Below are 10,000 nucleotides of genomic sequence, written 5' to 3'. Positions count from 1 at the left end.
TTCGTGGTCACTTTTGACCGGTGACGTGGCAACCGGTCCAAGTAACCTAGAGAGTGGTACACTATCTTCATCCTCCGAGCAATCGCTTTCGGTTGCTTTCGGCAGCTCGACCAACAGCGATTCTAGGTAGAGTTGATTCTTCTCCACAGTGTGACTGTACTCGGAGAAACTGATGACAGTCTCGTAGCACGTTTTACACATCAACGTCGACAATGAATCCAACTGTGAGATCTACAAAACAACAAAATGAGATATATTTAGCGTTTTTTGGGTCAAAAGAAGAAGACACAACATCCAACCGACACCTACCTGAAACCGGAAAACGAGCTCCAGCTTCCGCACGAGTTCATCGTCGCAAAAGATCCGCACCGTGCTGGAGTGTGATTTTAAACAAAGGCGACACATGCCGAGCAATTCTTTTAGCACCATTTTTGGATGTAGTCTGTATTTTGCCACTATTAACCATCTAATTCACTAAAAACTCTACAGTAATGCCGATGGCGATCGCTTGGCCTGCTTAAGATGCATGCTAGTGTCAACGCACCCAAACCAAAACAAACGCGCGTGACAATGCGTGCACTGCAGACCGATTTGGTGGTCAAAATTGAAATTAAAAGCCGGAAAATGACTCGGAAACTTCTGCTAAAAATTTAGAGAATTTCAAAAATCTTTTCCACAACGAATAAAAGAAACTCAGTTTCCAGATTACCTTTTGAAGGCCATTATTTTCCTCCACTTCCGCTTTATTGTTATGTACAAGCGCCTACGACATCCTATTTTAACGCAAAAAAATCCGTTGCGGAACTAACAGCATTCCCTGTATGAGCATCAAATAAGAGGCAAAGAACATTTATTCACAGAATCTCGCGAATCTGCCTCTACTCTGCCACCCCGCTGGTGGGTTGGTTTTTTTTGGCAGATCTTCCCTTCTTCGCAAGGGCAAAACACAAAGATTTTAACAAAAAAAAATATATATCACTCGTCGAGTGTCGCTGTAATCAAAATTCCATGTTACATTCCTTCAATGCAATCCAAACATCGGTGGTTAAAGTAAGAGTACTAAAGAGGAAAAAGAAACCCTGTTTTCGTTGCAACAGAACCTGTTTTCGTTGCTGCATTATGGTGGTCGACCTGAACAGACATCTGCCGTTTTACTATCTTGAAACCGGCCGCTATACAAAACAAGCAGCAATACGAAAAGTTCGTGTTAATTTCATCTTCACCTGAACATCGCCCTCCCTCCCTATTAATATTGAGCTCACTTCTTCCAAGCGGAACCGAGCTTTGCTCCCGCTTCGTCGTTACCATTTCGGCCCAGTTTCGGGAAGTTATTCTCCAGGTAGTGGGTTTGAGCGTGTTCCGTTAGCTCGGCGCTGATCAACACTTGCTTGCACACCTGACAAACTTCCAACACTCGGTTCGCGGAAGAGCCCGCCGCCCCCTTTCCCTTACCGGTCGCTGGTCTTGGGCGGTTTTTCTCGTCCTGGCAGTACACTAGGTACAGCTCCTAAAAAGGGACACCATCGTCGAACGAAGAAGAGCGTTTAGTTGATCTGACATGACATCAAAGCAGGTCCTGGTGAAGCGTCTACGCACCTGTTGCTTAGCGATGTTCGGTAGCAGAGCAATCAGCTCGGGGAACGTATCGTTGAATCGATCACCGAGCGCACACTTGCACTGCTCGTAGTAGGCTGCCCCGTTGTACTGCCCATCCAGGAACATTTGTGACATCCTTTTGAACTCATTAAAGGCGGTAGGATTTTTCAGTGACTTGTGGAACTGCGTCTCCAGGATCTGTGTATGAAGATAAAACAAAACAAGAATGTAAGAGAACCACATCGTGCCAAACGGCGCATCTTATCGTTGTACCTGATTTCTTTTGTAGGCATTCGATACCGGGGCGTAGCTGTACGAGGGCAGTATATTGTACGATTCGCCGTTCGAGTTCGTGAACGTCATGTTGTTGGTGTTGCGCGCGACCGAGTTCAGCGTGACGGCATGCCCGAAACCAGGCGGTGGTCCCGGAACACGCTTCACGTTCACGTTTTCAAACCCGGGCGGAGTACGCTTAGGACCGGCAGCGAGCGCAAAATCAACCGGTCCATTGTTACCGAGCGCCGGGAAAGACTCACTGCCGAAACCTGGCGTTGCATCTCCCGTCGTGCCTGCTATCCTCTTGGAGGCCGCGCTGGAATTCGACTGGTTGTTGTTATTGCTGGAGATTGATTGATTACCACCGCCGGCGGAGGACCCTGGTAGCCCTCCATTAGATTTCGTCGGTTGCTTCGATGCCTCCTTTGATCGATCTTTCGTTGCACCACTTTTCGCTGCAGATTCCGTGGTTGCTGTGGTTTGGGCGTTATTGTTGTTGCGCGTATCGGCCATTTTGGAGGTAGCGTTGGTGGTCGCCGATGTCTTCTGTTTCGAGTTTGACTTGCTGTCGCCCGATTTTTTGCCCGTAAGTGCATTCAGATTCACAAACCCACCACTACTACTACTACTGCTGCTATTATCATCCTTCAGGTTCGGTGCCGGAGCGGGCTTCTTTTTCGAAGAAACGTTAAACGAGGAAGACGGTTGGCCACTACTGCTAGTCGCGATCGATGCACTGGCGACCCAGGAGACTGGTTTCGTTCCAGCACCCGGCACACCCGTGGCATCTCCGAGTGATGGAAAGGCTTTCGTCGAATTGACGCTCGGCACCACTACCTGTCCCTTCTTGGCCGCTGCCTGTGCGTCCTTCGGTGCGATGGTGTTCACCTTGGAGACAACACTCGAAACCGACACGTAGTCATCGGCCAGTGCGCGATGTTTGGCGGACATTGCGTTCAGATTCACCATCCCACTGCCACCGGCGGTACGATCATCCGGATCACCGAACGGATCGACCACCATTTTGCGACCGGTGGCTGCTGACGATCCCGGCTGCTTCGACGAACCGGGCAGGGCCGGGAAATCGGCCGCCTGGTTTCGTTTACCACCACCTGCTGTTCCATTCGCTTTGCTGCCCGGTGCACTCGTCGATGGTGGACGATTGGAGACGTGTATCATCATGCTGGTACCACCACTGCCACCACCACCACCACTTACAACCGAGGCTACCCCTCGACTACCACTGGATGGTTGACTAGGTTTTAGCAGGGAGCTAGCCGTGATTTTGCTGCTGAAGCCCTCGTTCAAGCTGGTCGGTCCAGTGCTTTCGCCACCTTCCGATCCGAGCGCCGGGAAGTTCTCTTTCGTCCGCGCAAGACCAGCGGCCCCATACACTCGCTGACGGATCGATAGGTTACTTGGCCGGAACACCGGATTCGGTGCCGTACCACCAAGCGATGGGAAGTCCTGCTCACTGGTTGCATCGATCACCCGTTTTGGGTGCTGCTGGATCGTCTGCTGGTGGTTTGGCTGTCGGATTTCGTTGTCCGGTAGCCCCATATCGAATTCCCGTTGCGTATCATGGTTCGTCATGCTTGGACCAACATCACGACCGCCACCACCATCACGACCACCTCCTCCACCACGTCCACCACCTCGTGATCTACCGCCTCCGGCACCACCACCACCACCTCTGCCCCCAGAACCTTCACCACGGTGGTCTCCACCACCCGGTCCGGCATTGGCACCGCCCGGGGCCAACCCATGGCGTGGTGCGTACGAAAATTCCAGTTCCAACCGTCGCGTCTGCTTGTTAGCCTCCCGGTTCATCGCTTTACCGTGGGCCGTTGCCCTGTGCGCCCGCAGATCGATTTCCGATCGGAACACGGATGTAAACTGTTCCTGCTCACAGTCGCCCTCCTCGCACAGGAAGTGATCCGAACGAAAGTGTTCCCGCAGCGAGGCATAATCTCTGGCATGAAAAAGAGGAGAATCATCCGTCAGATCACACACAGGCAGACAGCGGAACAGGTAACTTACCCATAGAAGTAGTTCCGCCCATCGGCATCACAGTAGTGGCAGAAGAAGTGATCCTTGCGCAAATGCCGGAACAGCTCGTCCTTGTCGAGGAAGCGCGTATCGCAGTACTCGCACAGCGGATGGCCCCGGTGGCCGACCTTATCCGGGTCGCCCTTGCGTCGATGTAGCGCCAGCTCCTGACGATTGTAGCAGCGCCGCTCGGAAGAGAACACCTTCAGATGCTCGGTGCAGATGTCGCAGTAGAACATTTCGTGCCGTTTGCGCACATGCTCCCGCAGCAGCTCGAACTTGGGGAAGTTTTTCTCGTCGCATCTGCAAAGAATTTCGTACCGAACCGTGAGCTCATGCTTGAAGCACAGCATTTTACGCAAAACTGCGCAGAAAACTGAGCCGTTCCAGTCGCGAGTTGCCGACGATGCATGCGCAAAGGAACGGCATCACGGGGTGGGTGCCAACCCTAATGCATTTCCGTCGTTGGCAGCCGTCCCACGCAATGTGCTAGAGATGCGCGCGCGCTTGCGCGCGCGGACTCGCATTCCGTGAATGCCTACCGAGCGATGTGTTGATATTCGGCGACAGTATGGCTTACCGGGGGCATTTGTTATCCAGCAGATCGAAGAAGGCTTGCTGCACCTCAACCTCCGTGAAGCAGATGCGATACTTCTTGTCGTACAGCCCGCTGCGATTCTTCGTTTCCAGCTGCTGGTACGGTAGCAGCACTTTGGAAAAGATAACCTAAAAAGCAAACAACGGCATTCGCGGCGAAACCAGTTTAGCTTAGTGCAGGAAGGTGGTGTGTGCTGGTGGTGGACTATTGTGAAATGCTGGCCGTTACCTTGGACAGATCGCGGCGACAGATGGGGCAATCATTCTGGCGACACAGCACCCGGATCCGGGTGGAACACTCGTAGCAACACAGATGATCACATTCGCCGATCGCAAAGTAGACGATCGGCTTAAAGCACACGACACACAGCGATTCCCCGCCCTCGGACTCGCTAACGTTTTTCTCCGGTCGCGGTGCAGCTCGCTGGCGCTGGTTGTTGGCCATGCTTACCGGGTGGGGGCCGTGGTTTGGGTTTGGCCACAAAGAAAGGCTTCCGTTTTTCTCTGAATCTCGACACAAAGCCTACTTTTCCACACAGCCCGCTCGCGGTGGTGGTGGCTGTTGCTGTGGCGTGCTTTTCACTCCAAAAAGCAAGCAAAGACGGCGGCGACCACGTACAGGAACAGGCGTACGAAGCGACAGGTAACACGGCGCGACACGTACACAGGAAGTGCTGGCGTTGGTGGGGGGCAGGTTATTCGTTTTGGCAAAGATCCTCTTATCGGTGGTACGTCGGCAGCGCTCGCAGCGGGTGGTGGTCAAAAAAGGGATTGACCACGATTTACGCAATCTCGCGAATCACCGGGAACACGGCTGGTTGTACAGGGCACGATTCGATGGCCGCACAGGACGTCGTAGCAATCGGCGAAATGGAGTCGTCGTTTTCCTTTTTTTCTTGTGTGTTGGAGCGCTCCGGAACGGCAGCTAAAAGCGAAGGAGCCACGGGCGGATTTTGACAACTGGTCGGTTTTCTATTTTTTCCTCCTTTTTTTTGCCTCTTTTCCTCCTCTCCGTTTTGCTCTCGTTTTCTCGCTCTTCGTGGCCTTGACGATGACAGATGGCGAGCTCTCTCGCGGACCGTGTTGCCATTCAGCACTGCGTCGTGGTTCCCTTGCAGGTAAGATCGCGCAATTAAACTCCTGAGTCCTTTTTCGGACGGAATGGTGTGTTTGAAAAATCTATCGTCCTTTCTCCCATCTTTTTAACTTGCAGCGAAAGAAATGCTAAGCAAACTTCCGGCGGAATCCGACGCTTCCAGAACGAACCCCTCGGCGATAGTTATCGCCCCGCCACACTGGCCGCGGCCAATCGCGTTGCTTATGCTCTGGGGATGATGCGTGGTGTGCGAGTTCGAGCGAGTCGCAAAACCGAACGCCAGCTTTCCAGAGGGTGACAACACCACGGTTCCGCGAATGGTTCCCTCCTTCCCGAAGAGGCGTAAATACGTGAATTTCTAACGCAAAATGGTCCGCAGATAAAGGCCACAGGAAGGGCGTGTGTGCGCGCGTACGCGAGGACGACTCCAAAACGTAAGAAACCCCCGAGCGCCGTGTGTGAATCCTGGTACAGGATCGGTTCTGGGTATTAATAGAGTGCGCAAAGTGTTTTGAAGCGCGTCACCGGACAACGACAACGACCCCGAAACGCTTTCACCGTCGTCGTCACGGGAGCATCCTGCGCTAGGTGGTTCCCGTCGGATGTTGGTTCTGATCGGCTCGTCAGCAGCCACCGTGATTAATCCACACCCCGTCCTTTTTGCAGGGTGTGAACAGCGAGCGAGCGAGCGAAAAACGGGACATCCCCGGGAGATCATTCGTGAGGGGCTGCTGTGTGTTGTGTTGTTGTTGTTGTTGGTGGTAGGAAGTGCGCAGCAATAACCCCGGAGCCCCGGAACGAAGGAAGCAAACAACAGCAGAAGCATCATTATTTGCACAATCCATTGGTAGCCACTGGAGGAGGCATAGCGCGGATCTCTAGGAGGCCGACCGCCCTGTAGTGTCGTCTCGCGAATAATTAATTGCAGGACAAAGGAAGGCCAACAACCCAGCATCTTCCAGTGGTGTCCAGGGAGGGAAGGCACAGCGGGGGAAAAAATCTATCCTTTCCGGCCCCCCCATTCCGCTTTCCGTTCCCGTTTATGTCACCCTCACGCTGGGGTCCCTCGCTCTCTCTCGCGTCGTCTTCTTTATCTGCTGGCCTCCCAACAAGCTCTTCCTGTCGCGCCATGCTCTCCCACTCTCTATTTTTCTCTCTGTCGCGGTGAAATTTTGACTCATATTTGTACTCCTAAAAACTCACTCCCTGGACTATCGGTTCTCGTTGGTCTTCCTTCTTCCGTGTAATTTCTCCCGTTACTCCCCGAAAAGGCACACGGACAACCCTTGCCCAGGGGTGAGACGACACGACAGCTGATGCTGGCTGGCGATCCTTCCTTCCAAAACGATGGTTCCTCTCTCGCTCTCTCTGGGGTTGCGACCGTGCATCCGAGTGGATCATCAGCAAAGTTCTATGCTCTAGTTTTTTTTTTGGCAGCCATAAATCATAGTTGGCCTGCTGGTCGTGTTTGTTTCGGGTCGGGGGCATCGGGTGGCGGTGCTGTGAAAAGGGGACAACGGCGGCGACTCATCGAAGTGTGTGATTCTTCGGTGATTCTTCTGTGCGTATGATTCACCGCGGGGCACACCCGCAGTAGCAGCGCCAGCGACAGCAGCATCTCGCAGCATCACCATCCGTGCGGTGGCCGTGTGCACCACCAGCAGCAGGCAGCAGCCAGCAGTGTGTATTGGGTCATGCTGATTAGCCAGTAGAGCGTAGTGCAGTCATCATCATACAATCGTCAAACGCGCTGCTGCTGCCACTGCTGCTGTTACTGGTGAATCCTAGTGAGCTGTGTGTGATGTTGCCACTGGCTACTGGCCTGCGTATATAACATGTAATTGTGAATCGTCCAACATTCAGTTTCCGTAGCTGCTTCCAGACCAGGAATCCAAACGGCGAGGCGAGTCTTTGCGTGCCGCCTTTAATCGGAGTGTAAGTGCAAGGTGTCAGCTACGTGAGCGCAACCGTGTGAACCGCCGCCGCCGCTGCCACATGTAAAAATAGCGAAGAATGTGGATCGGAGTGTATTTTTAGATATTATGGAACATAACGACACCGATCTGCAGTAGCAGCAGCACTAGTGGCGAGTGTGTTAGGTCGTCGTCTCGGCTGGTTGGTTTGCAGCGCCCCAAGCGAAGCGCTAGTGAAAGTGAAAAGTGCAAAGCGAAGAAAAAACCGGAAAATACACTCGCCGTCGTCCCTTCACCAGCCATAAGGCACGGCGTCTTCTTCTGCTCCAGGGCGCGCCGTAAAGCTCCCCATTCCACGCTCACGAGAAAGGGGAGGATGCTGCTGGTGTAAATTAGTGGACAACGAAGTGTTCCCCAAGGTCGCGTGCGTGCGTACATAAGTGTGTGTTGGAGTCGCCGCGAATGATGGTGATCGGTCGCTAAGATTACACGTCGTCCATTGGACGATCACATCCTGCAACTCGTGTTAGAATATCGCATCGCAGTAGCCATCATCAAGCAAACAAACCCCACAGGACACCAGGGTCAGCGCATTCCATCCAGCGCCGGAGAAAGGGAAAAGGTCTCTTCCAGAGGCAGCAGCAAATTTGATTCAACAACTCGCCATCACCACAGCACACAGCAAACGCGCCACCATGCCGGAACTAATCGGGGTGTCGGAGTTTCTGGAGGAGACGCGCGAGGACTACAACTCGCCGACGACCTCCACCTTCGTGTCCCGGATGGCCCAGTGCCGGCAGACGATCGCGGCGCTCGAAGAGGTAAGCCACGAATCGTCGTTGAGATTTTAGGAAGGAAGAGGGTGGAGAGCGCCTGCAGGCAGGATGCATTGCAGGTTCTCGTCCATCATCGAATGGCATTGGGATCGGGGATCGGTGGTTCCATTCAAGTCCAGTCAGCCTCGGCTCACCTTGTGCGGGACGGACGTCGAAGTCGAAGACACACGAAACACACGGAGCGACGGAGAGCGGACGACATTCCATGGCCATATATGAACTTGTCTATTTCCGCTGCCGCGCTACCCTCGTCGCGCGACCATCCCAACCCAATCATCGGTTCATCGCGGTGCTCAGTCAGAGCCACGCAGTGACTGCTTCTCGTCGCCTCGACTCTTTGTGCAAAAGACAGGCAGATCAAGACATTGGCCACCAGGCCCTGGGAGAAGGAACATTGTTGCATATGTTTTGAGGCTACTACTCGCGAACGCCACGAAGACGACGTGCACGCACGCATATGATAAGGGAAATGCTTTGATTTTAACACGTCTCTTTTAAGCAGTGTCCCCCGGGTGGCAATGTATCGGCTCTGGAATTCAACAGTTTGCCATCAGGCAAGTGGAATTCGATGTGAAGCACAATCCAAGTAGCTCGAGCAGACTGCTGCTAATGTCATCAGCAGTTTTGAGTTGCTAAAGCACACGCCTACTGATCTGTTGATGAACAACGATTCGATCCCAAAGACGGAGTTTGTTGCAAATGACCACCCGCATCGCGAATAAGAATATCACGGGAGCATCTTGCGTGTCTTTGTAATTACAATACACCACCAGCCGGTAGAATTGTTCCGTGACTCCGCCATGCCATCAGAGACACAGGAATCAACCGAATCGCTAGAGAGAAGGGAGCTGCTGGTCCATTGTTAGGACGGGCGCGCATTCGCTCGCTCGCCTGTCCAGTGCTGTCCTAAACAATGTGAGCGGGCGTCTCGTGCATGATTGAATGATGCGACGCGGGTTTGCAAATGGAATAAATGAAATTAGAATTAATAATTGGCCGTCGGAGCGACGAAAATGGTGTCGTGGCGGACACGCTATGGAAGTGCGCTGGTAGTGGTGGTTAGTCCTTATACGGAGGAAAGGCCATCCTCCTGGACGTGCACTCACTCGACAGCACACGACAGCCAGCTAGATAGAGAAGTTGATCGTCGGTCTGTCGCGCGTTTTGTTCGGTTTGATTTCGCTTCCAACATTCCAATGAAGGAGGACTATATCAAGCATTGGAGGGCGGTGGTTCTGCATTTTGAGTGTAATCGATTGCACGCCCCCCCGGGGCAGCCGCCCTCTATTTCGCTCGCAGCACATTAGGTCATGATGTTGTACGTCCGTCCGGCAGGCTGGAGGACATGCCTGTTGCTCTTATGATTTATTTATAGCAACACGCCAGCAACAACAAAAAAACCGATCGGAAAGTGGCGCCATTCAGAGGGCCTCTGCATCTGTAGGTCATCATACCGCTCCCCACTACCACGTGGCTTGACCCTTATCCATCTACAGCTCTAAAGCAGCGGCGGCTCCAGCAGCCATCGCGGTATGTATGTATGGCTTGCGGAACTGGTTTCTCTTATGTTGTTGCTGTTGCTGCTGTCACAGCATATGCGACTGCGGCTGCAGCACCTGGTACGCCCTGGTAACCAG

At 53.1% G+C, this 10,000-nt stretch overlaps 3 protein-coding genes across 7 annotated transcripts in view; 1 reads left to right on the top strand and 2 right to left on the bottom strand.

Annotated features, from left to right (window-relative positions):
- Positions 1 to 495, bottom strand: part of LOC126575861 (zinc finger protein OZF-like) — a 1,570-nt gene extending 1,075 nt beyond the window's left edge. Inside the window, exons 1-2 of the mRNA XM_050236848.1 lie at positions 310 to 495; positions 1 to 231 (exon numbers count right to left, since the gene is read on the bottom strand). The exon at positions 1 to 231 is cut by the window's left edge and continues 858 nt beyond it. Of these exons, the coding sequence (XP_050092805.1) occupies positions 1 to 231; positions 310 to 429 (351 nt within the window). The 5' untranslated portion in view covers positions 430 to 495. The remainder of the gene's footprint in view (positions 232 to 309) is intronic.
- Positions 496 to 705: 210 nt separating this feature from the next.
- LOC126576384 (E3 ubiquitin-protein ligase ZNF598) lies at positions 706 to 5,549 on the bottom strand. The gene is made up of 6 exons (XM_050237637.1): positions 4,748 to 5,549; positions 4,502 to 4,647; positions 3,913 to 4,224; positions 1,870 to 3,844; positions 1,597 to 1,794; positions 706 to 1,507 (listed from the first exon to the last, which is right to left on the bottom strand). The coding sequence occupies exons 1-6, from the start codon at positions 4,961 to 4,963 to the stop codon at positions 1,259 to 1,261; spliced, it is 3,096 nt and encodes a 1,031-aa protein (XP_050093594.1). The 5' UTR covers positions 4,964 to 5,549; the 3' UTR covers positions 706 to 1,258.
- A 293-nt stretch (positions 5,550 to 5,842) lies between these two features.
- LOC126574974 (arfGAP with SH3 domain, ANK repeat and PH domain-containing protein) overlaps positions 5,843 to 10,000 on the top strand; it is a 12,004-nt gene continuing 7,846 nt past the window's right edge. Inside the window, exons 1-2 of one of the 5 annotated variants that reach the window (XM_050235420.1) lie at positions 5,843 to 6,048; positions 7,478 to 8,348. In XM_050235420.1, coding sequence (XP_050091377.1) covers positions 8,223 to 8,348 — 126 coding nt within the window. In that variant the 5' untranslated portion in view covers positions 5,843 to 6,048; positions 7,478 to 8,222. Of the gene's footprint in view, positions 6,049 to 6,300; positions 7,176 to 7,477; positions 8,349 to 10,000 lie in introns of those variants that run through there. The other 4 variants (XM_050235421.1, XM_050235418.1, XM_050235417.1 and 1 more) reach the window with 4 other exon arrangements.

This window comes from Anopheles aquasalis, chromosome 3 (assembly GCF_943734665.1).
Source record: "Anopheles aquasalis chromosome 3, idAnoAquaMG_Q_19, whole genome shotgun sequence".
NCBI lineage: Eukaryota > Metazoa > Arthropoda > Insecta > Diptera > Culicidae > Anopheles > Anopheles aquasalis.
The sequence above is the reverse complement of the archived record's forward strand: the minus strand, read 5'-3'. Positions and strand labels throughout refer to the sequence as shown.